Source organism: Lagenorhynchus albirostris, chromosome 18 (assembly GCF_949774975.1).
Source record: "Lagenorhynchus albirostris chromosome 18, mLagAlb1.1, whole genome shotgun sequence".
NCBI classification, from domain to species: Eukaryota; Metazoa; Chordata; class Mammalia; order Artiodactyla; family Delphinidae; genus Lagenorhynchus; species Lagenorhynchus albirostris.
Window position 1 is genome coordinate 17,855,592 of NC_083112.1, and position 26,084 is coordinate 17,881,675.

General features: G+C 43.4%; 1 protein-coding gene across 7 annotated transcripts in view; it reads left to right on the forward strand.

Moving 5' to 3' along the window:
• Nucleotides 1-301: 301 nt before the first annotated feature.
• EBPL (EBP like) overlaps nucleotides 302-26,084 on the forward strand; it is a 94,865-nt gene continuing 69,082 nt past the window's right edge. For all 7 annotated transcript variants that reach the window (XR_009536657.1, XR_009536656.1, XR_009536658.1 and 4 more), the window contains exon 1: nucleotides 302-636. Coding sequence is in view for 1 of the 7 variants with exons in the window: in XM_060128786.1 (XP_059984769.1) it covers nucleotides 466-636 (171 nt within the window). In the remaining 6 variants the exon portion in view is untranslated. The remainder of the gene's footprint in view (nucleotides 637-26,084) is intronic.

Genomic DNA, 26,084 nt, shown 5'->3' on the forward strand with positions numbered 1-26,084 from the left:
CAGAGTAAGCCACAAGGGCTTTAAAATGCCTAGTGGTGGTTGCTTGCAAGAGCCTAATTAGAACCTTTTGTCCCTAAAATTCTCCCCCCTCTATTGGCAAAATTTCCACCATCTGGATTTCACTTTGTGGTGTAAGGCTTTGAACCTTGTTAAAAATCACACTGCGTCAAATGGTGTGGCCCTATTACCAGCCCTTCGGGCGTGGTCTGGTAATAGGTTTGGTTCCGGCAGTAAAGCGAGGAGGTGAGCACGTTCCTGGCTTAAGAAAACCTCCGGGCTCTGGTAGCCAGCGACTCGGCGGGGCGACTGGGCGGCCGGGCGGCCGGGCGGCCGGGTAAGCCTCCGTCCACTCCGCTCCGCCCCGTCCCGGCCGAGTAGCCCCGCCCCCTCGCCGCCCCGCTTCTCCCGCCGCACCGGGCAATCCTGGTTGTTGGTGCCCCGCGGTCGGCGCCGGGAGCGGGAAGCATGCGCGGCGACGGGGAACTGGGCGCCGCGGCTGGAGGCCCGCTGCTGCTGTGCGCCGCGTTGCTGGCCGTGGGCTGCGTACTGGGTCTGCGCCTGGGCCGCGGGCTGGGGGCTGCGGACCGCGGGGCGCTAGCCTGGCTCTGCTTCGACGCCCTGGTGCACTTCGCGCTGGTAAGTGTGGTCGCCTCGGCATCGAAAACGCGGGCGGACGCCGCCTCTCTTGGGACCCTTCCCTCCCTCGTCCCAGAGAGTTTCCAGAAAACGACATGGACGACTCGGCCGCCCCGTCCCCTGTGGCGGGAGACCCGGGAAACCTGTGGAGGCCGCGGTGCCCGTGGCCTTTGGCCAGATACTACACCTCTCCGAGGTCCCAAGTCTGTAAAAAGAGAGCGCAGCCTCCCTATGTTGCCAATTCCTCTACCAAAGAAAAAACAAAAGATCAGAAAACCGTGAAAATTGTTATTCGTGTACGGTGTTGTTAGTCGGTTGGTAAACTACAGAAAGGCCTGGCTTACTTAACATCTTATCCTGCACATAAATGTTGAACGTAATTGAGAGAGTTTTTGAATGCCCCAGAGGGAGCAGGGAGAGGTGATGAGGCGTGCTGGGCCCTGGACCAAAACCAGCCCCCCGCCCCGCAATAGTAATCACCATTTGTTGGGTGACGACTGTATGCAGGCACAGTACTGTGTTTAAAATTTCTGACCTATGAATACCCCGTAAGGTACTTGTTATTGTCCCCACTTTACAGAGGAGAAAATGGGCCCTGCAAAGTCAGGTGACTTTATAGTGCCACACAACTGGCATGATTCAGTCAGGTTTAGTCTGGCTCCAAAGCTTGCACTTTCTTTCACGCCAGGCTTTAGGAAACATATCCTTAAAAGTTCAACTCACTTTATAAATGGCCAGGACGGTTGTATTTAAGGGATTCTATTGAAAATGCCCCCATCCCTGTGCACGCACGTCTTATTTTAAAGCTTTGTTTAAAACTATGCCACAATATCTTTTTTTGCAAATTTGACCTTGCTTAAATCTAGGCAAACCTATAGCTAATGTGAAGCCAGAGTCTATACAATCCATCCTCCTTGGCAGCTGTGGATTCAACCAGTGGAGAATAGAAAATACCAGAAAGAAAAAAAAAATCCAGAAATTTCCAAAAAGCAAAACTTGCATTTGCCACCCTCACAACCTACTTCCCCCGCAGCTATTTACATAGCGTTTCCATTGTGTGAGGCATTAAAGGTAAGCTAGAGAGGAGTTAAAATATAAGGGAGGATGTCAGGTTCTATGCAAATACTACTTCATTTTTACCTAAGGGACTGGAGCATTTGCGGATTTTGGTATCCCCAGGGGTCCTGGAAGCAATCCACCTGAGGATACTGAGGGAGAGATGGAGTATTGAGAAAGAAAGAGAAAGCAAAGTTTTGGATAATCATTTAGGGCTATAGATGTTTATCCGTTGGATATGTGCACATACCAGATGTTGCTGGAATGATGAAATTCCTTCTTTCCTAATAGTCAACTTGTGGAGACAACAGACAGTAAATACTTCCCTTAACTCCTTTATTTATAGAATTGATTTTTAAGCTGTCAGTGAACACAAGGTGTCCCAAAGAACAGGGGCAGTAAAACAGGTTGCTAGGCCCACTTAAGAGAGTATTATATTTTAGACACACAAAAAAGTTATAAAAACACTAAAACATATACATATATGTCTTCCACCTGGTTTAAAATTAATTATACTTTTCACTCACAGACTGTGACAGGTAGCACTACACACATCTCCATTTGTGGCAACTTAAGGTGTAGCCCCATGGGTGGAATCATTGCTCCACTCTCCCCCGTCCTTGTTCTAAAGGAAATGCCTCCCTGCCCCCACCCACGGCCCCATCTTGTGCCGTTTACCTGTCCCAGCTGCAAAACATCCCACTGTTTGCACCATATCTTAGTTCTTTAATTCTGAAATGTACATTTTTTCGCATGTTGCAACAATGAATGACATAACCACTGTGGCTTCTTTTGTTGATATTTTATGTCTCTGAGATTGGGATATATCTTACAATTGATGAAGAAATATGATAAATAAAAACAGGCCCGTTAATATTGGCTGGTTAAATTTACTATTTACACACTATTTCAACCAGCATCTTGGTACACAAGTCTTAGAGATTGGTGAGAAGGCACTTGGCTAAGTGGTTGAGGCCTGCAAGACAAATGCATGTCCGTATTATCTTTGGGATAATTGGGCGTTCGTTGCAAGAATACCTAGAAATGTGGCAGGAGCTAAGATTGGAATGTAGAGGCTGGAGGAGATCTGAAACCACAACTCACTTGTTCCCACTAGAACCTAAGCTGCTTCTCCTCACCCCTTTTGCCTTTACTTCTCAAATAGAGGAGATGTTTGGGTTTGTTGGCCGCCATCAAATGCAGAGCTCCCCTATTGGACAGAGTTTCAGGCCAAGCATTCCCAGAGGTAGTTCACCTCCCAGATGTCCAGCCAGACTGTGGTTATTCGGGGCTGCAGAACTGACCTTCAGTTTAGTCAGCTATGGCCAAGATGAAGGTCTGGTTCGTTTCTCATCTGGTAGGAGCCATGGTGACATACGTGAGGAAATCAATGGCGTGACTCACCATCCCTCAAAAGTTGGCAATAGGCATTTCTTGCACTGGTGCTTCATGGGTTTTCCCTCATCTGCGATCTAAGTATAGCATTCTAGGCATGGCCAGAGCCTGGAAACAGGATGTGTACTCCTATGTTTGGGAAACATCTGGAAGTCCAGATTGATTAGAGCACAAGATTTACATAGGGTAAGATTCCAGCAACATCTCTCCAACTGACAAACATCTACAGACCTAGATGATTATTGAAAACTTTGCTTTCTCTTTCTTTCTCAATACTATAATCCTCCTTTGGTATGCATGGTAGGTTGCTTCCATGACCCCTGAGGATACAAAAATCCTCAAATTCTCAAGTCCCTTATATAAAGTGGGAGGACAGGCAGGAAAGGGAACTTGAATGACAGGTAAGACTTGGAGTTTTATTCTGTGGTAGGAAGCCATTGAAGAGTTTCAAGCAAGGAAGTATGGCCAAAGTAGATATTGCAAAAGATAGTTTGGTGGTGGTATAAGTCAAACTGTAAGGGGTCTGAGATTTTACCCTTCTTACAAGTTAAACAAGTTAGCCTGTTTGATTCCCCAAGCTCCACAGGGCAATACAGTGAGGGCCAGATGATACCTGCGCATGCTGGGGGTGCATTACAGGAGAAAACCCCCAAATTAGGCTCCTTTCTTATATGGAGCTGCTGGTGACCTGCTCGTACTTCTCTCGAGAGAGAGACTGTATCTTTACTCAGGCATGAAAACAAATCTTCTCTGGGGAAGAGGAGGCAAGGTCTTTTTCTCAGGAGGGAGATGTCTCTAAGCTCTACTTCCCTGGAATGTCTCCTTACATAAATATTCTTAAATTATGTGTAAATGCCTGTGCTCAGACATCCCAGACAGTGCAGGACTAGGAGATAGTCAAGGAGAATTGTCTCCTAACAGGTGCAGGGTGGATTGGAAAGGACAGTTCAGGGGCAAGAAGATCAGCTAAAAGCAATTGCAGTATTTTAGGAGTGAGAAGAAAGAGCTGAGCTAAGGTGATGGTGGAAGTTAAAACAGGGAGGAAAGATAAATACAAGAGACTTTGCAGGGGAGAATTTTGTAAGTCAAATTGACCCCTTTTACATTGTGGGTGGAGATGATCTTGGAGTTTAGAACCTGGCCGACATGGATAATGTTGATAACGTTAACAAAGACAGGAAAGTCGGATTTTAGAACTGTGAATCTGGGGCTGGGGGTGTGGTTGAGGGGAAATGGCCAGAGGCATTGAAAATGTAAGACCTGTTGGGAAAACAGGGCAGAATAGAGAGTTGGAAGTTCTTCATTGCCTTGGAGGAGACAACAGGAAGCCCTGGGGATGAGTGACTTCTGAGTAAGAGAAAACAGAAAGGTGAAAAGGCTGAGGGATGACAGCATAGTCTTTTAAAATGTCTGCATTGAACAATCAGGGAGAGGAAGATCAGGAAGTGGAGAAAGTGGGAAAGACCAAGAACAGGATAGTGCTGGGTCCTGGGACCCAAGGGAGGGAATTTCAAGATCCCTGTTAAATGTGCAGCACCATTTAAAAAATTAAAATTTAACATTTAAAAAAAGGTGAAGACTGAGCCAGGGCCTCTGGGACCAGCCATCAGGAAGTCAGTGGTAGAGTAGTATTGCTTAAATGGAGGAACCAGGAGCCAGAGGCAGGGGCTTAGCAGGTAGGAGGATAGAGAAGAAGTGGAGGCTGCATATGCAAGACCTTCAGGAGATTTGGTGATGGGAGCAAGGAGAGTGTAGGAAGGCACCGGCTTAAAGAAAAATGGACAATCTAAGGGTTTTGAGTTTTATTCAGGGACCTTACTGAAGACTATGGGCCAGGAGACAACCTCTTGGGAGCTCTGAGGAAACTACTCCCAAAAGATGGGGGAGAAACCAGCTTGTTTATGGTTTTTGGCTCGGGAATACGTGCAGTCAGCCTACATCTTGGTAAAAGATCACTGCTAGTCGCAAAGAGCAGATATCTCCAGTTAATGATATCAGTGCTTTTCCATGTACAGGAAGATGCAAGGATCTGACTCTTAAAAATTCTTCCTGAGATATGCGTCTAACTACCTATGGGGCCTGTTTTTCTGAAGCACAGAGTGTCTCACCCTGTCTTTCATCCCAAGTTCCTCTCAGGGTGCGTCAGCGACTGCAGTGGCTATTGACTTAATTCTTGTAGGGCTGGGAGCTCAGCAACACCCTTTGTTCTTCTTTGTTTACAAAGGAAAGCTCAAAAGACAGGCAGGGGCAGGCAAGAGACTCTGGGTTTAAGATGGGAAAGTCTGAGCCTGTTTGTGAGCAGGAGCCTGGTCAAGGGGAGAGTGAAGGGCAGAGGCGTGTGCGCACAGACACCGTGTGCTGCCTGGCCCCGTGAACTGACCTCCAGCAGAGCTGCGTTTGCCTGAGTCTACCACTTGTCCTCTGCTCAAGCCCCTTGACTAGTCATTCCCACCTTTTCATCACTGTGGAGCACAACTTGGGCTTGTCCGTCAGGGTGCAGGGCAGTTGTCACAGCAAATCTGGGCTGGGTAGTCTCTCCATTCATTCTGCCTTAACACCCACGGGCAGTCTTTCTTCAAGAAATCCTGAGGCTGCTTAAGTCCCTATTTATTTGTGTATTTTGGACATTACCCTTTTCCATTTAACATCACCATCTGTTCTTCGCCTTCCACCACAATAACTTCAGCCTCCGACCTTGGGACTTTCTAAAAATGTCTTCCTCCTCCTACTTTACCATGAGGTCTGAAGTTGCCTTTTAATTCACCGTCTGTTACTGGCTCCTGTTTTCCTTTCCTTTTTTGGCATCGTCATCTTCATCAGTTCTACTCTAAGCTAGATATCCTCTCTGGTAAATGAATTTATAGTCCTTGTGCTCTTTGGTGAGCCTGGTGAATCACAGTTAGTTTAGGTGTGTATTAATGGTAAATGTTTATTATGGTTAATTTTATGTGTCAGCTTGACTGGGCCATGGGGTATCAAAAAAGATTTTTTTTAACATCTTTATTGGAGTATAATTGCTTTACAATGGTGTGTTAGTTTCTGCTTTATAGCAAAGTGAATCAGTTATACATATATCCCCATATCTCTTCCCTCTTGTTTCTCCCTCCCTCCCACCCTCCCTATCCCACCCTCCCTATCCCACCCCTGTAGGTGGTCACAAAGCACAGAGCAGATCTCCCTGTGCTATGCGACTGTTTCCCACTAGCTATCTATTTTACATTTGGTAGTGTATATATATCCATGCCACTCTCTCACTTTGTGCCAACTTACCCTTCCCCCTCCCTGTATCCTCCAGTCCATTCTCTAGTAGGTCTGTGTCTTTATTCCTGTCTTGCCCCTAGGTTCTTCATGACCATTTTCTTTTTCTTTTTCTTTTTCTTTTTTTTTTTTTTGCGGTACGCGGGCCTCTCACTGTTGTGGCCTCTCCCGTTGCGGAGCACAGGCTCCGGACGCGTAGGCTCAGCGGCCATGGCTCACGGGCCCAGCCGCTCCGCGGCATGTGGGATCTTCCCGGACCAGGGCACGAACCCGTGTTCCCTACATCGGCAGGCGGACTCTCAACCACTGCGCCACCAGGGAAGCCCCTCATTGTAGTTTTGATTTGCATTTTTCTAATGATTAATGATGTTGAGCATTCTTTCATGTGTTTGTTGGCAGTCTGTATATCTTCTTTGGAGAAATGTCTATTAAGATCTTTTGCCCATTTTTGGATTGGGTTGTTTGTTTTTTTGATATTGAGCTGCATGAGCCGCTTGTAAATTTTGGAGATTAATCCTTTGTCAGTTGCTTCATTTGAAAATATTTTCTCCCATTGTGAGGGTTGTCTTTTCGTCTTGTTTATCGTTTCCTTTGCTGTGCAAAAGCTTTTAAGTTTCATTAGGTCCCATTTGTTTATTTTTATTTCCCTTTCTCTAGGAGGTGGGTCAAAAAGGATCTTGCTGTGATTTATGTCAAAGAGTGTTCTACCTGTGTTTTCCTCTAAGAGTTTTATAGTGTCTGGCCTTATATTTAGGTCTTAAATCCATTTTGAATTTATTTTAGTGTATGGTGTTAGGGGGTGTTCTAATTTCATTCTTTTACATGTAGCTGTCCAGTTTTCCCAGCATCACTTATTGAAGAGGATGTCTTTTCTCCACTGTATATTCTTGCCTCCTTTATCAAAGATAAGTTGACCATATGTGCGTGGGTTTATCTCTGGGATTTCTATCCTGTTCCATTGATCTATATTTCAGTTTTTGTGCCAGTGCCATACTATCTTGATTACTGTAGCTTTGTAGTATAGTCTGAAGTTAGGGAGCCTGATTCCTCCAGCTCCGTTTTTCTTTCTCAAGATTGCTTTGGCTATTCAGGGTCTTTTGTGTTTCCATACAAATTGTGAAACTTTTTGTTCTAGTTCTGTGAAAAATGCCAGTGGTAGCTTGATAGAGATTGTATTGAATCTGTAGATTGCTTTGCGTAGTAGAGTCATTTTCACACTGTTAATCCTTCCAATCCAAGAACATGGTATATCTCTCCGTTTGTATCATCTTTAATTTCTTGCACCAGTGTCTTATAATTTTCTGCATACAGGTCTTTTGTCTCCTTAGTTAGGTTTATTTCTAGATATTTTATTCTTTTTGTTGCAATGGTAAATGGTAGTGTTTTCTTAATTTCACTTTCAGATTTTTCATCATTAGTGTATAGGAATTGAAGAGATTTCTGTGCATTAATTTTGTATCCTGCTACTTTACCAAATTCATTGATTAGCTCTAGTAGTTTTCTGGTAGCATCTTTAGGATTCTCTATGTATAGTATCATGTCATCTGCAAACAGTGACAGCTTTATTTCTTCTTTTCCGATTTGGATTCCTTTTATTTCTCTTTCTTCTCTGATTGCTGTGGCTAAAACTTCTAAAACTATGTTGAATAATAGTGGTGAGAGTGGGCAACCTTGTCTTGTTCCTGATCTTAGTGGAAATGATTTCATTTTTTCACCATTGAGGACGATGTTGGCTGTGGGTTTGTCATATATGGCCTTTACTATGTTGCGGTAAGTTCCCTCTGTGCCTACTTTCTGGAGGGTTTTTATCATAAATGGGTGTTGAATTTTGTCGAAAGCTTTCTCTGCATCTATTGAGATGATCATATGGTTTTTCTCCTTCAATTTGTTAATATGGTGTATCACATTTATTGATTTGCATATATTGAAGAATCCTTGCATTCCTGGGATAAACCCCACTTGATCATGGTGTGTGATCCTTTTAATGTGCGGTTGGATTCTGTTTGCTAGTATTTTGTTGAGGATTTTTGCATCTCTGTTCATCAGTGATATTGGCCTATAGTTTTCTTTTTTTGTGACATCTTTGTCTGGTTTTGGTATCAGGGTGATGGTGGCCTCATAGAGTGAGTTTGGGAGTGTTCCTCCCTCTGCTATATTTTGGAAGAGTTTGAGGATAGGTGTTAGCTCTTCTCTAAATGTTTGATAGAATTTGCCTATGAAGCCATCTGGTCCTGGGCTTTTATTTGTTGGAAAATTTTGTTGTTGTTCTTGGAAGATTTTTAATCACAGTTTCAATTTCAGTGCTTGTGACTGGTCTGTTCATATTTTCTATTTCTTCCTGGTTCAGTCTTGGAAGGTTGTGCATTTCTAAGAATTTGTCCATTTCTTCCAGGTTGTCCATTTTATTGGCATAGAGTTGCTTGTAGTAATCTCTCATGATCCTTTGTATTTCTGCAGTGTCAGTTGTTACTTCTCCTTTTTCATTTCTAATTCTATTGAGTTGAGTCGTCTCCCTTTTTTTCCTGATGAGTCTGGCTAATGGTTTATCAATTTTGTTTATCTTCTCAAAGAACCAGCTTTTAGTTTTATTGAGCTTTGCTATCGTTTCCTTCATTTCTTTTTCATTTATTTCTGATCTGATCTTTATGATTTCTTTCCTTCTGCTAACTTTGGGGGGTTTTTGTTCTTCTTTCTCTAATTGCTTGAGGTGTAAGTTTAGGTTGTTTATTTGAGATGTTTCTTGTTTCTTAAGGTAGGATTGTATTTCTATAAACTTCCCTCTTAGAACTGCTTTTGCTGCATCCCATAGGTTTTGGGTCGTCGTGTTTTCATTGTCATTTGTTTCTAGGTATTTTTTGATTTCCTCTTTGATTTCTTCAGTGATCTCTTGGTTATTAACTAGTGTATTGTTTATCCTCCATGTGTTTGTATTTTTTACAGATTTTTTCCTGTAATTGATAGCTAGTCTCATAGCGTTGCGGTCGGAAAAGATATTTGATACGATTTCAATTTTCTTAAATTTACCAAGGCTTGATTTGTGACCCAAGATATGATCTATCTTAGAGAATGTTCCATGAGCACTTGAGAGGAAAGTGTATTCTGTTGTTTTCGGATGGAATGTCTTATAAATATCAATTAAGTCCATCTTGTTTAATGTATCATTTAAAGCTTGTGTTTCCTTATTTATTTTCATCTTTGATGATCTGTCCATTGGTGAAAGTGGGGTGGTTAAAGTCCCCTACTATGATTATGTTACTGTCCATTTCCCCTTTTATTGTTAGTATTTGCCTTATGTATTGAGGTGCTCCTATATTGGGTGCATAAATATTTCCAATTGTTATATCTTCTTCTTGGATTCATCCCTTGATCATTATGTAGTGTCCTTCTTTGTCTCTTGTAATAGTCTTTGTTTTAAAGTCTGTTTTATCTGATATGAGTATTGCTACTCCAGCTTTCTTTTGATTTCCATTTGTGTGGAATATCTTTTTCCATTGCCTCACTTTCAGTCTGTATGTGTCCCTAGGTCTGAAGTTGGTCTCTTGTAGACAGCATATATATGGGTCTTGTTTTTGTATCCATTCAGCCAGTCTATGTCTTTTGGTAGGAACATTTAATCCATTTACATTTAAGGTAATTATTGATATGTATGTACCTATTACCATTTTCTTAATTGTTTTGGGTTTGTTATTGTAGGTCTTTTCCTTCTCTTGTGTTTCCTGCCTAGAGAAGTTCCTTTAGTATTTGTTGTAAAGCTGGTTTGGTGATGCTGAATTCTCTTAGCTTTTGCTTGTCTGTAAAGGTTTTAATTTCTCCGTCAAATCTGAATGAGATCCTTGCTGGGTAGAGTAATCTTGGTTGTAGGTTTTTCCCCTTCATCACTTTAATTATGTCCTGCCACTCCCTTCTCGCAGAGTTTCTGCTGAAAGATCAGCTGTTAACCTTATGGGGATTCCCTTGTGTGTTATTTGTTGTTTTTCCCTTGCTGCTTTTAACATGTTTTCTTTGTATTAAATTTTTGATAGTTTGATTAATATGTATCTTGATGTGTTTCTCCTTGGATTTATCCTGTATGGGACTCTCTGTGCTTCCTGGACTTGATTAACTATTTCCTTTCCCATATTAGGGAAGTTTTCAACTATAATCTCCTCAAATATTTTCTCAGTCCCTTTCTTTTTCTCTTCTTCTTCTGGGACCCACATAATTCAAATGTTGGTGTGTTTAATATTGTCCCAGAGGTCTCTGAGACTGTCCTCAGTTCTTTTCATTCTTTTTTCTTTATTCTGCTCTGCAATAGTTATTTCCACTATTTTATCTTCCAGGTCACTTATCCGTTCTTCTGCCTTAGTTATTCTGCTATTGACTCCTTCTGGAGAATTTTTTTTTTTTTTTTTTGCGGTACGCGGGCCTCTTACTGTTGTGGCCTCTTCCGTTGCGGAGCACAGGCTCTGGATGCACAGGCTCAGTGGCCATGGCTCACGAGCCCAGCTGCTCCATGGCATGTGGGATCTTCCTGGACCGGGGCACGAACACGTGTCCCCTGTATCGGCAGGTGGACTCTCAACCACTGCGCCACCAGGGAAGCCCCTTCTAGAGAATTTTTAATTTCCTTTATTGTGTTGCTCATCACTGTTTGTTTGCTCTTTAGTTCTTCTAGGTCCTTGTTAAACGTTTCTTGTATTTTCTCCATTCTCTTTCCAAGATTTTGGATCATCTGTACTATCATTATTCTGAATTCTTTTTCAGGTAGACTGCCTATTTCCTCTTCATTTGTTAGGTCTGGTGGGTTTTTACCTTGTTCCTTCATCTGCTGTGTGTTTCTCTGTCTCCTCATTTTGCTTAACTTACTGTGTTTGGGGTCCCCTTTTTGCAGGCTGCAGGTTCATAGTTCCTGTTGTTTTTGGTGTCTGTCCCCAGTGGCTAAGGTTTGTTCAGTGGGTTGTGTAGGCTTCCTGGTGGAGGGGACTAGTGCCTGTGTTCTGATGGATGAAGCTGGATCTTGTCTTTCTGGTGGGCAGGACCACATCTGGTGGTGTGTTTTGGGGTGTCTGTGGCCTTGTTATGATTTTAGGCAGCCTCTCTGCTAATAGGTGTGGTTGTGTTCCTGTCTTGCTGGTTGTTTGGCATCGGGTGTCCAGCACTGTAGCTTGTTGGTCGTTGAGTGGAGCTGGGTCTTAGCATTGAGATGGAGATCTCTGGGAGGTTTTCACCGTTTGATATTACGTGGAGCCGGGAGGTCACTTGTGGACCAATGTCCTGAACTTGGCTCTCCCACCTCAGAGGCACAGCCCTGACGCCTGGCTGGAGCCCCAAGAGCCTGTCATACACATGGCTCAGAATAAAAGGGAGAGAAAAAAAAAAAGAACGAAAGAAAGAAGAAAATAAAATAAAATAGTTATTAAAAAAAATTATTAAAAATTTTTTTAAAGTAATAAAAAAAAAAAAGAGGGCTTCCCTGGTGGCGCAGTGGTTGAGAGTCCGCCTTCTGATGTAGGGGATGCGGGTTCATGCTAGGAGGTCTAGGAGGATCCCACATGCTGCAGAGCAGCTGGGCCCATGAGCCATGGCTGCTGAGCCTGCGTGTCCAGAGCCTGTGGTCTGCGGCGGGAGAGACCACAGCAGTGAGAGGCCCGCATACCGCAAAAAAAAAAAAAAAAAGAAGGAGAAGGAAAGAAAGAAAGAAAGAAGAGAGCCATCAACCAAAAAACAAATCCACCAATGATAACAAGCGCTAAAAACTATACTAAAAAAACAAACAAAAAAATAATGGACAGAACCCTAGGTAAAAGCAGAGCTATACAGACAAAATCACACACAGAAGCATACGCATACACACTCACAAAAAGAGAAAAAGGGAAATATATATGTGTGTGTGTGTGTGTATATATATATATATATATATATATATATATACACACATATATATATATCTCGTTGCTCCCAAAGTCCACCTCCTCAATTTGGGATGATTCGTTGTCTATTCAGGTATTCCACAGATGCAGGTACATCACGCTGATTGTGGAGATTTAATCTGCTGCTTCTGAGGCTGCTGGGAGGGATTTCCCTTTCTCTGTTCGCACAGCTCCTGGGGTTCAGCTTTGGATTTGGCCCCGCCTCTGCGTGTAGGTCGCCGGAGGGCGTCTGTTCTTCGCTCAGACAGGACGGGGTTAAAGGAGCAGCTGATTCGGGGGCTCTGGCTCACTCAGGCCTGGGGGGAGGGAGGGGTACGGATGCGGGGCGAGCATGCGGCGGCAGAGGCAACATGACATTGCACCAGCCTGAGGCGCGCCGTGCGTTCTCCCGGGGAAGTTGTCCCTGGATCCCAGGACCCTGGCAGTGGCGGGCTGCACAGGCTCCCAGGAGGGGAGGTGTGGATAGTGACCTGTGCTCGCACACAGGCTTCTTGGTGGTGGCAGGAGCCACCTTAGCGTCTCATGCCCGTCTCTGGGGTCCGCGCTGATAGCTGTGGCTCGCGCACGTCTCTGGAGCTCCTTTACGCGGCGTTCTTAATCCTCTCTCCTCGCGTTCCAGGAAACAAAGAGGGAAGAAAAAGTCTCTTGTCTCTTCGGCAGCTCCGGACTTTTTCCCGGACTCCCTCTCAGCCAGCCGTGGTGCACTAACCCCCTGCGGGCTGTGCTCACGCCGCCAACCCCAGTCCTCTCCCTACGTCTGACCGAAGCCCGAGCCTCAGCTCCCAGCCTCCAACCGCCCCGGCGGGTGAGCAGACAAGCCTCTCGGGCTGGTGAGTGCTGGTTGGCACCGATCCTCTGTGCGGGAAACTCTCCGCCTTGCCCTCCGCACCCCTGTTGCTGCGCTGTCCTCCATGGCTCCGAAGCTTCCCCCCTGGCCCCCCCACCATCTCCCCCAGTGAAGGGCCTTCCTAGTGTGTGGAAACCTTTCCTCCTTCACAGCTCCCTCCCAGAGGTGCAGGACCCGTCCCTATCCTTTTGTCTCTGTTTTTTCTTTTTTTCTTTTGCCCTACCCAGGTACGTGGGGAGTTTCTTGCCTTTGGGGAGGTCTGAGGTCTTCTGCCAGCGTTCAGTAAGTGTTCTGTAGGAGTTGTTCCACATGTAGATGTGTTTCTGATGTATTTGTGGGGAGGAAGGTGATCTCCACGTCTTACTCGTCTGCCATCTTCAAGCTCCTCAGTACCCAGATATTATGACAAACGTTTTTCTGGGTGTTTCTGTGAGGGTGTTTTTGGATGAGGTTAGTATTTAAATTGGTAGAGTAAAGCAGAGTGCCTTCCCTAACATGGGTGGGCTTCATCCCATCAATTGAAGGCCTGACTAGAACAAAAATCTGGCCTTTCCTCAAGTCAGCAAGAAATCCTTCTGCCTGACTATCTTCAAACTGGGACCTTGGCTTTGTACTGCCCTTGGACTTGAACTGAAAAAATGGCTTTTCCTAGGTCTCAAGCCTGCTGGCCTTCAGACTAGATCGCCACCATTGGTTCTCCCTGTTCTCAGGCCTCTGGACTTAGAACTACATTAGCTTTCTTGGGTCTCTAGCTTGTTGACGACTCACCCTGCAGATGGTGGGACTTGTCAGCCTTCATAATTGCATAAGCCAGTCCCTTATGATAAATCTCTTTAGATAGATAGATAGATCTAGGTAGATAGATAGACCTATATATACATACAGATTTAGATATAGATATAATCTCCCAGTGGTTCTGTTTCTCTGGAGAACCTTAGTATAAACTTAGAAATGGTGCCTAATTAAAAGCCTAGGGAATGGCACCCATAATGACCCACTGTCCATTATTTAGGGTGTGGGTAGACAGCCCTTGTACTTCTGCAGACCAAAATTCAGTCTGTTTTCTAACATCATGAAGAAGGATGTTCCTTAGCAATAGGGATAGCTGTCTGTGTAGCCACATCTCAGAAATGATGTATTTTTCCGTTGTTCCTCATTTCCACAAAATTTGAGTGCCTGCTGGGGTACTTGCGTCTTGCTGTGCTAGATGTAAACAAAATGGATGGCCCTTGTCCTCTCAGAGCTTATGGAATAGCAGAGTTTTTCTCCTATTGTTTCATTTGGAGAATAATAGTTACTAATATCACTCTCAATGTGAAACCCATATGAGAAATTTCTTTCACAGATAAGTGCTAGGAGAAGCTTAATTTCTCCTAAAAAACAATTGGTCTATTTCTCTCTGAAGCAAGAGCAATATAAATGTTTCTCCTTTTCACTTTGGCTGCTTGGAAGCTCAGAATCACATTAAGCTCTATAATAACAACAAAAGATGGTCTGCATATAGACATTCTTATTGACCCTGATCCAAATTCAGGGTAAATTATGTATATTTTACCATTTAATGAATTTTTTTTGTTGTAATTGACCTAAAATCTTTTGTATAAGGAAGAAGTATGTAAATACTTCAAAAAATTTTAATGCAAGTAAAATTTATTTCCTTTGAAATGGAAAAGATACTCTAGGGAAATATCTTTTTTCCTTTATAACACTGAGCACAGTTTGTAGCTATTTTGTCTTCCTCTGTCTCTAGTACCTGGCATGTTTGCCTGGTTTGTAGGAGCTATTATGGAATATTTGTTAATATTGAATGATGGAAGAATGATTCTATCCTTTCAATTTATAGCAGTATCAGTCATTTACATTTTAAGCCTCAAATTGCTCAGATATCTAAAATGTCAGTTCTTTTTCTATGTCAGACAGTCTTTTAAAACAAAATTTATTTAAATCGTATATTCCCACAATCATTGCAAAACATAACATTTATATATCTAAAAGGAGGAAAAAGATAAAATTGCCTAGAGATAATTATTGTTAGTATTCTTAATAGTCTTCCAGGGACTTCCCTGGTGGTCCAGTGGGTAAGACTCCGTGCTCCCAATGCAGGGGACCCAGGTTTGATCCCTGGTTGGGGGAACTAGATCCCGTGTGCATGCCGCAACTAAGAGTTTGCATGCCACAACTAAAAAACAAACAAACAAAAAGCTCCCACATGCCACGACAAAGATACCATGTGCAGCAAGTAAGACCCAGCACAGCCTAGATAAATAGATAGATAAATAAATAATCTTCCAGAATTTATATGAAAACATATATCCAGATAAATATATTTTTCAGAATTCTGTTTACAAAAATGGGATCATATTATTCATTCTTTGTTACTTTTTTCATTTAACTATGTCCAGTGACCATACAGATCAGTCTATTGAACTACCTCATAATTTTAAATACCTGCATAGGATTCCATTATACTTTATGTGTAATCTGTTTAACCGATCCCTAATTGTTGGACTTACAGGCTCTTCCCAGTTGCTGGCAATTATACAGAATGCTCTCTGTACATTTTCATTCACTTGTCTTAAGTATTTACACAGGATGAATCCTGGAAGTGGAATTACCCTAAGGGAAGCCAGCTTTTAAAGATTTCAGAAAGATGGTACCCATTTATATTCCCATCAGCTACTTTCTCACACTCATCCAGTACGAGGTATCAATATTGTATCAGATACCTCTTTTGCATCCTCTCGGATCTTCTTGGCTTCATCGGACCCTTGACAATATGCTCTAGTCCTGCCACCATGACAGCGACCAACTCCAGCTTCGTTGGGGCCCAGCCAGGCAGCACCTGCTCCCACCTCCTGCCCCAGGCCCCTTGGATGCCACTCGGGTGTGAGATCCTGGGGACCCACTCAGCTCCCACACACCTACCCACAGGCTGAAACCTTTGACGGTGGTCTTTGGGAACTACAGGATAAATTCTTCTTCCGTCCTCCCCCAAGATGAACTCCCCAAAGAAGCAGTAGTTCATAAAATCTCTAGAAAAATGTAAGGTTGAGACATCAGTTAGCTTGTTACTAAGCAGCCTTACTGAGTTACTAATCCCTGTAATGCACCCTCATAACTGATTCATCCTTCTCCTTTGTCCCATTTCCCATTTCCCCTCCTCTGCCTCCTTGGGATAGCAATCCCCATAATAGTAGTAGAACATAGCATGATACTTTCTGGGGGACCCGGGTCAAAATATCCTTTTCCCATAGAATGGATATACCATAATTGAACCAACCGTGCAACCTTCAGTTTTGGTTTTGTTTTTTTTTTTAAATAACTTTATTTATTTATTTCTTTTTGGCTGCATTGGGTCTTCATTGCTGTGTGCGGGCTTTCTCTAGTTCTGGGCTTCTCATTGCGGTGGCTTCTCTTGTTGTGGAGCACAGGCTTCAGGCACAGAGGCTCAGTAGTTGTGGCTCGTGGGCTCTAGAGTGCAGGCTCAGTAGTTGTGGCGCATGAGCTTAGCTGCTCCATGGCATGTGGGATCTTCCTGGACCAGGGCTCGAACCCGTGTTCCCTGCATTGGCAGGCGGATTCTTAACCACTCCACCACCAAGGAAGCCCAGGGGTTTTTTTTGGTTTTGTTTTTTGCTCCTAAAAACAAACAAGAAAGTACAATAAACACTCTTGAACAGATGTCTTTTCTTCTGTAGGACAAATTTCAAACCTGAGATTCAAGTCAAGAAGTATGTCTAAGGAGATATAAGTTTTTCTACCACAAAATGTGTCATGTAAGAAATAGCTCATCTTTCTTTTATCAAAAATTTTAAAAGGTAAATATGTGAAGTGATGGGTGTGTTAACTAACTCGATTATGGGAATCCTTTTACAATTATATCAAACATTCACATTATAGACTTTAAATATCTTACAATTTTATTTGTCAATTATACCTTAATCAAGCTGGAAAAAAAAGAAAATAAATTGAATTGGCAACCTCCTGTCCTGCCTGGGAGTGGGAAATAAATTTGACCTAGTTATTAGGGGTCTTTTCTCTTTTGCAGAGTCTCATGAGAACGCAGGAGACTTACATGATTCCCAGAAATAAGGAGTACCTAGTCTTTGCTCCATCCTCATCACAGCTGATACCCTCAGTGCCTGAGCCTCATGTTTTCTTGAGGGAGGGCAGCTCTGCTGTTCTGTACCAGGCTTTGGGACAGGAATCTGGGGCTGAGTCCTGGGTCCACCTCCTATACCCTGTTTTTCTTTTTCTTTTTCTTGTGGCCATGCTGTGCAGCTTGTGGGATCTTAGCTCCCTGACCAGGAATCGAACCCTGGCCCTTCGGCTGTGAAAGCATGGAGTCCTAACCACTGGACTGCCAGGGAGTTCCCTATAGCCTGTTTTCCTATGAGGCTGTTCATCTTTTCCTTATTGATCTGAAAGAGATAGACATATGTTAGTGCAAATAATTTTACGTTTAAATTATAAATGTATAATTTTACATTTTATTATACACTTTTCTTGGGGGGGAGCAAGAAAGTATCTCAACTTCATTTATTGAATAATCCATCCTTTCTCCACTTACTTGAAATTCCATTTTTATCATATACTGAAATCTTTTATATGCATAGATATGTTTGGGATTTTTTAAATTTAGTTTTATTTTATGAATCTTTTGGTTTCAGTTCTGTTTCTTACCATTTTAGCATTATAGTCGTTTTTATTTTTTTTTTAATTTATTTATTTTATTTATTTTTATTTTTGGCTGCCTTGGGTCTTCATTGCTGCACGCAGGCTTTCTCTAGTTGCAGCGAGCTGGGGCTACTCTTTGTTGCAGTGTGTGAGCTTCTCATTGCGGTAGCTTCTCTTATTGTGGAGCACGGGCTCTAAGCGTGAGGGCTTCCGTAGTTGTGGCTCGCAGGCTCTAGAGCTCAGGCTCAGTAGTTGTGGCGCATGGGTTCAGTAGTTATGATACACGGGCTTAGTTGCTCCGCGGCAGGTGGGATCTTCTCGGACCAAGGCTCAAACCCGTGTCCCCTGCATTGGCAGGCGGATTCTTAACCAGTGCACCACCAGGGAAGCCCCTATAGTGCTTTTGAATAGCCAACGAAGCGAACTCATCACCCTTTTTCAAACACGTTACTATATATCCTTCGAACTCATCACCATTTTTCAAGCATGTTACTATATATCCTTCCAGATGAACTTTAGATTCATTTTTCCAAGTTCTAAAATTAGGTATTTTGATTTGGGATTTTCTTCTTTTTTTTTCTTTTTTTTTTTTGCTGTACGCGGGCCTCTCACTGCTGTGGCCCCTCCCGTTGCAGAGCACAGGCTCTGGACGCGCAGGCCCAGCGGCCATGGCTCACGGGCCCAGCCGCTCCGCGGCATGTGGGATCTTACCGAACTGGGGCACGAACCCGTGTCCCTTGCATCGGCAGGCGGACTCTCAACCACTGCACCACCAGGGAAGCCCTGGGATTTTCTTAAATGTGTAGATTAATTTGAGATGAAATGATATCTTTGCAATACTGAGTCTCTTCTAAGAATTGAGTGGATCTCAATTTGTTTAAATAAATCTTCTGTGATAGTCTCTTAAAATTTACTTTTAAATATTTTATATTTTTATTGCTATTATGAGATTTTTCTCCTTTGTATTCTAACAGACTATTGTTGTGATAAGTGAAAATTACTGGGTTATATCTATATCTATATAGTAACCAGCCACTTTTCTAAATTCTCTTTTTCCCCCTCCAGCTTTATTGAGTTATAATTTATATACAATAAGATTCACCCATTTTGTATACGGTCTGATGAATTTTGGTGATTGTATAGAGTTATGCAACCAACCACCATCACAGTAACAGTATAGAACATTTTCATCACTTTTTGAAAGTCTTCTTATGCCCCTTTGTAGATGATCCCAGCCCTGACCTCTGGCCCCAGGAAACACTAATCTGATTTATTGTCACTAAAGTTTTGCCATTTCTAGAATTTCATATAAATGAAATCATACAGTATGTAGTCTTTCATTTAGCATGATCTGCTGCTGAATAGTATCCCAGCTATATCCCAATTTATTTATCCATTTACCAGTTAACATTTGGGTTGTTTCTAGTTTGGGGGCTGTTATAAATAATGCATCTGTGGGTATCTACTTCTAAGTCTTTGTGTGGGCATATATATTATTTCTCCTGTGTAAATGCCTACGAGTGGGATTCTTTAACTAGAGTAGAAGCTGCCAAACTCTTTTCCAAAGTGGCTGTACCATGTTCCATTCCCACCAGCAATACTTGAGCATTCCAGTTGCTCCACATTCTCACCAGCATTTAGTGTCTTAGTCTGCTAGGGTTGATATAACAAAAATATCACCGACTGGGTGGCTTAAACAACAGACATTTATTTCTCATGTTCTTGAGGCTGGGAAGTCCAGCCTCTACCCATATCCATGTGGGTTGAATATGGGTTGAATTGTGTCCCTACCAAAAAGACCCATGTTGGGGTCCTAACCCCCATGACCTCAGAATGTGGCCCTGTTGAGAGATCTGGTCTTTACAGGTGTAATTAACTTAAAGTGAAGTCATTAGAAAAAAAATGAGGTCATTAGCATGGTTCCTCACCTAATAACGACTGGTGTCTTTATAAAAGGGGGGAATTTGGAGGTAGGGACATATACACGGGGGGAACACTATGTGAACATGAAGGCATAGATCAGAGTGATGCTCCTACAAGCCAAGGAATGCCAGAGTTTGCCATCAAGCCCCTAGAAGGTGTAGAAGGAGGAGCATGGAACAGAGTCTCCCTTGCAGCCCTCGGAAGAAACCAACCCTGCTGACACCTTCATCCTGGACATCCAGCCTCCGGAACTGTGAGACAATAAGTATTTGTGGTTTTAAGCCACCCAGTTTGTGGTACTTTTCGGTGGCAGCCCAACCAAACGAATACACCATGTTTCCTAGTAACTTGAGTTCATTCATAATGTTGATTTGTTCTTGGCCTCTCCTGGCCTCTCCTGACCTCTCCTACATATTAATTTTCAGAGTTTGATTGGATTCATTCCCTGTTTCTGAATCTGTGTTCCAGAGAGTAAGAGTTTCAGGAGCCCAGCTCCTCTGTGTCTGAGTGTGGCATTTTGGATAGGCTTCTTTGAAGGCCAGGCCCCAGCCTATGCGTTGTCTTCCTCCTCGTCCCTCCTGATCCTCTCATCCAATCACCTACAGCCAAAGGAGTGGCGGTCACAGTGTAGAACACGGTCCAGCCCATGGGAACTGGGGGCGGAGTCATGCTGGGCACAGCATGCATCGGGACCCACACATCTAAAGGAGCACCCAGGGACTTCCTGGCGGTCCAGTGGTTAAGACTCTGCACTTGCAATGCAGGGGATGCGGGTTCAATCCCCGATCAAAGAACTAAGATCCCACATGTCCCGTGGCCAAAAGATATTAAGAAAATAAAATAAAATAAAGGAATGCCCAGTACTGTGTGTGGAAGGGGAGAAAGCCGCCATAGTTGAGGCCTTTAGGAGCCAAGTAGGCCAGCCTCCCCCTTGTATAGGGATTTTACTGATAGTCCAGACAGATGTTGGGTCATCCACCCTTTGCTTGAAAACTTTGTCAGTGCCGTCTTTCCAAAATAGAATAGCTCTAGTTACAAGAAAATGTTTCCTTATGTTGAGCTAAAATTAGCCTCCTTGTGACTTCGACTTCTAGGGTCCTACTTGTGCCCTCTTGTGTAACCCAAGGGGAAGTTGAATCCCGGGTCTATGAAACAGCTCCACTGCTTCTCACGACATGTTTTCCTGGTGCTTCTCTGTCCTGTCACTCACCCTCACACACGCCACAGGCTGCCTTTCAAGGGCAGTGCTGGTTACGCAGGGCTGTTACAGAGGAGGTCTGACTGTTATTCAAGAAGCCTGGGGCAGAGTGGACAGGTGGGAAGAGTATGGCCTTTGGGGTCCAACGGTGCAGCTTGCCCAGCCATTTCCCACCTGTGAAACCTTGGGCAGCACCCCTTTCCCTGCTGAAAACCCTTTCTGTCATGCGGAGGGGAAGGAAGGACTATATGTGCATTATGGAATATATGTGCATTAAACGTGTGTGAGAAGTACAGGCTGAGGAGTCTGCAGAGCATGTACAGAAAAGTCAAGATTCTCACTACAGTGAGAATAGTAAAAATGTACAACTATTTATTTCATAGTTTGCTAAGACTCGTATTTTGCATTAAACCCTTTAGGCAGCAAAGAGAAATGAAAAGCGAAATGTATGTTTAAAAAAAAAGGAAGAAAGGACTTTTTTTTTTCTGTCTTGGTTTCCTTATTGTGTTAATCCTTTCAGGCTGCTGTGACAAAATACCACAGACTGGGTGGCTTATAAACAACAGAAATTTATTTCTCACAGTTCTGGAGGCTGGAAGTCCGAGATCAGGACACCAGCATGGTCAGCTGAGAACCTGCTTCCTGGTTCATAGCTGGCACCTGGGTGGATGGGACTAGGGGTCTCTCAGGAGCCTCTTTTATAAGGCATTGATCCCATTCATGATGGTTCCACCCTCAAGGCTTAAGCACCTCCTAATACCATCATCTTTTGGGGGAAAGATTTCAACATGAATTTGGGGGCCATGTCTATAAAGTATGGAAATAATATTTTCTTCAAATGGTTATTATAGGATTAAATAAAGCTTTGTGATTTAGGGCCCTGCTTCTCAAACTTGACTGTGCATAGTAATCACCTGGGGATCATTTTATAATGTAGACTCTGACTCCATAGGTCTGGGATAGGGTCTGGGATCCTGCATTTGTCACAAGCTCCCAGGAGGTGCTCATGCTGGGGTTTGTGGACCACATTTGAATAGCAAGGATGTAGGGCACCGGCACAGTGCCTGGCGTTTAGCAGAGTTCAGTAAATGTTAATTCTTCCTCTGTCCCTTTTGTGACCCCTCCTCGCCATACCCTTTAGTCGGATTAACTTTTAATTTTCATCCCATCCCTATGTAATAATGTGGTAATACACATGTCCAATTAAGATGAGCCTTGGAAGGTTTCAAATCTCTAAGAAGTAACAACTGCCTCAGCAGAGAAGGGTATATTCTTAAAACGGGAGAAATATTCTTTAAGTCCTAAATCAAACACTAAGCTGCTATGTTGTAGGAACAATAGGACTTGTGTGGCTGTATGATTCCTGAAGTACACAAAAGGGCCAGCATGGTCCATTGTTAATGTCAGGCGACAGCCCATCTGCTAGGACAGGTTCCGTCAAATGGAAGTCGTCATCTCATTAAGTGGATGACAGCTGGGCAGCATATATTTATGAAGTCACTAAAGCCTTGTCATTGAGGTACTGTAGGAGGCTGAAGCAGCTGATCCTTCCAGAAACAATGATGTATGCTGTTGCCATGATATGGAAAAATCAAGTCTGATTAGACGGAGGTTTTGTGAGTCAGATCAGAAAATGCTAATAAATTTTGACAGGATTTATGTACTGATTCTATTCTTATTCCACTTTTTTCTCCCACTCTTAATTCATGTTGCACTGTTTTTCTGGTTCTTCATCCAAATGCACTTTAAAAAAAAAACTTACAAATATATTTAAGTATAAGTTCAGCCTTTACAAATACAAACACAAATTACAAAACAGAAAATGTATGTTCTCTTTTATTTCTATAAAGCCTTTTTGCTGCTAAATTTTTCTTTAAGGGTGAAATGAGTGAACTGAGCATTCTCTACAAAGTGGTCGTTGAATTATAGATAGTAGAAGCTTGCCCAGCTCAAGCACCCTTTTTTTTTTAATCTGAGCTTTGACTTGTAGCTGTCTTAAAGTCTATAAAATCCTTTGTTAGAATTACATGTCTGGAATACCTTAAGTGAAAAATAGACTGACCTCTGTTACTTAATTTATTTGCCATGATACATTTTAGCTTTTAAGCTGATTTTGTTGGCAACTCAATTAGATAGGTATAGTTCGGTCACAATTTAGAGCATCTAGTATGAACTTTCCTATGTTTTTTAAACCAAAATTCCTGATACACAGAACTTAAAAAATTTTTAAGTCAATAAACATGGTGGAATTTTCCTCATCACCCTCTAGGTTAACAGTAGAAAAACTGATGGCAGGGAGAAAGTATTTTAAGTATTTGTAGCTATATAATAACATATACATGAAAAATTTCTTGAAGGCTACTGTGGAGCTCAACAATGGTATCTCATGAGGATGAGATTGGGGGTCAGGAGAGAGACTTTTACCTTTCACTTTATAGGCTTTCGTAATTTTTTTTTAACTTTCAGCATGTATCCCTTTAATAATTTTTACTAGTTAAAATAGTAAATGTACACCACTAGAAGGGATGTCAGAGAGTAAAGAAAGATCTGTTGGAAAGTTAGCATGCCGTGGGTGTTGGGAGCACCGACATTGGGTAGGACAGGTGAGCTGTGACAGGAAAAGGCCCTTATCGGCGTGATTTGCAAAAGCCCACTCTGCACAGCTTCTCTGCAGACTTAACTGGACAACAAGAGAGAATTCTCTCAGCGTGTCACCCAGAGCCGGACACCAGGGCTGGCATTTTGATGGCTGGTCGTTCACCAGAAGGGCATAGGTAATTTGAAAACAGAGTGTGAATAATGAGAGCTTTTTTCCCTTTCTTTTTTTGGTCATGACCATTGGCTCTCCTTACTTTTTATCCCTTTTGTGCAAGTGTCCGTGTGTCCGTGTACGTGTGTCTGTGTGTGTGTAGGACACTGTGGGGCTGGCAGAAGGCGAGCAGGTTTGCCCTGTGGTTTATTGAGGCTGGAGTAATCTGGAGACTCATAGCAGTGACTGTTGAAACACCGGTTTGTTTGATATTAAAGTGCATCCGAAGGGGAAAAGAATAGCAAACGGCTTACTGCTGTGCTGTGCTCGCTCTGCATGCAGTGTGCTGCACCCCTCATCTGGTTTCACCTCAGCTGTGCCAGCCCCGGTTGATCCAAACCCAACACCCAGGCTGCTTGGGGTCTAGAGGGGATCCTGGGAGAGCTGAAGCTCAGGCTGTGGAGTCCCAGGTGCTCCTGACCGTGGTCCGGGGGCCCCACTTGTGTGTTAGAAGCGTGAAGGCCAAGGGCCTCTGGGACCACGGGGTCCTGAGTCAGGAATCCAGAAACGCGAGGGGCAACAGTTCTTTGCTGACAAGGTGCTATATATCTTTTTAAAATTAAGTTTTACTGTGAAAAATTTCAAACATTCACAAATGTAGAGATAATAGTATAATGAATAGGTTTGGCGTTTTCAAATTTTGATGCACTTGCTTTTTCTTCTTCTCCCTCCCTCCCCCTTTTTCTTTTGTTATTGCTCAAGTCCTTTAACGGGAATCCAGACTGCCTATCATTTTGCTCCTACGTCCTGAGTAAGCCTATCTCTGAAAAGTCACGTTGTGCTTCTTAGGGGACAGGTGTCTGCCTCTCAGACGATGGTAGGAATTACTACAATAATAGCACAGGAATTCTTGAAGACATCCTCATGCCCAGCCAGTCATTCAGGGAATCTACCCTGGAGGTCGCCACGAGCTTGCTCTTCCCAGGGCTGATGAGCACCGGCAGGTGTAGGACGCACAGCCCGTTCCCACTGGAGAGGCTGGAGCTTAAACAGGCTCTGACCCCACCATCCTCCATGGGGCCCCTCCCTCCACACCTGACCCTCTCCTGACAGGCACCCACACAGGCCGCTGCTCATCGACCTCACCAGTGAGGTCAGTGGAGCAAGTGCTGCACTCTGGGCTTCCAGTCAGTAAGAGGCACTCTGAAAAGGTGAAGATGGGGATCTAGTCTAACACTGCTCACCACTCTTTCATTCATACATCAAACATCTGTTGAGAGCTTTACTCTGTTCCTTTATGTTGATTAGGGAATTGAAGCTCAGCGAGGTCAAGGTAGCAGGGACTGTAAGAAATAAAATCTACTGTCCCTGTTTTTGCTCAAGCTCACCCAGCTCTCCAGCGCGCAGCACGGGGCTCTCACCCGTACACCGGTTCAAGCCCTACTTCCCAGTTATAGCAACACCCTCCCCACGGCCTTTGCTGCTTGCCAGGCTCCTTTCATCTGATCCTTAAAATCTCCAGGTAGCGGTTGAGCTCAAACATGAATTTTAGTTCCGGTTGGCTAGTTCTTCACCATACACTATGATTAAAGACTTTTGGAGCTGATAACCTTCCAAGCTTATTCTGCAAGTTAATATAAACTTCGTGTTCCAGAGCCTAGAAATAATTTTAAGGGGGAAGAAAGAGTGCTTTATGGCTCATTTAATATAAAATGTGAATTCATGGGAGAAACTAAGTCTGTTTCCATTCTCTACAGATAATTTTGGCCCTTGGCAAATAGCAACTAATGTTTCCAGGGACTTCCAACTCAGGCCTGTTTGGTTAGAACAGATCTGGTTCAGAAGCCCCCAAAGAATCTTTAGGCTCATAAGAGCTGGTCTCATTCTGAAGCTGGACCACTGCCTTGTGGCCCTGATTTGCTCAGTTTTGCATTGAGTCTACTACTGGTGGAGATTCAGCAGCAGATAGTAGTGGGCCTGTGTTTGTCAATTTACGTTTCTCATGGTGAGTTCCTTACAGGATAAAATCAGACCAAGCCTAGAATCACAGAACCTTCCAGAGATGGAACATCAGTTCCCTGGAACCTGATGTTGACACCTTACCCCTTTTCACTTTGTTCTTTTCCTGGCTTTAAATTCAATGTCCTTCCTGTGGTGCGACATACCAGGACTTGATGGTGTAGGGAAGGGTTAGAAGCCCTTAGAGTTGTTTTGGGGGAAGAATCAGGTAGTTGCTAATGCTAACGTTACATGGCCTATGTCATGAAGGAAAGCCACGTGTGTGTGCCTCTGTTCGGCGCCCTTTTTACATAAAGCACGAGGGCAGGGTTCCTGTGAAGGCCCATCACACCATCCAGGTCTACACTGACCCACCAGACCTGCCCCAAGTCTGCGGCCATCCTATTTCTCCTTTCACACAAGAGCATTTTCTCCATA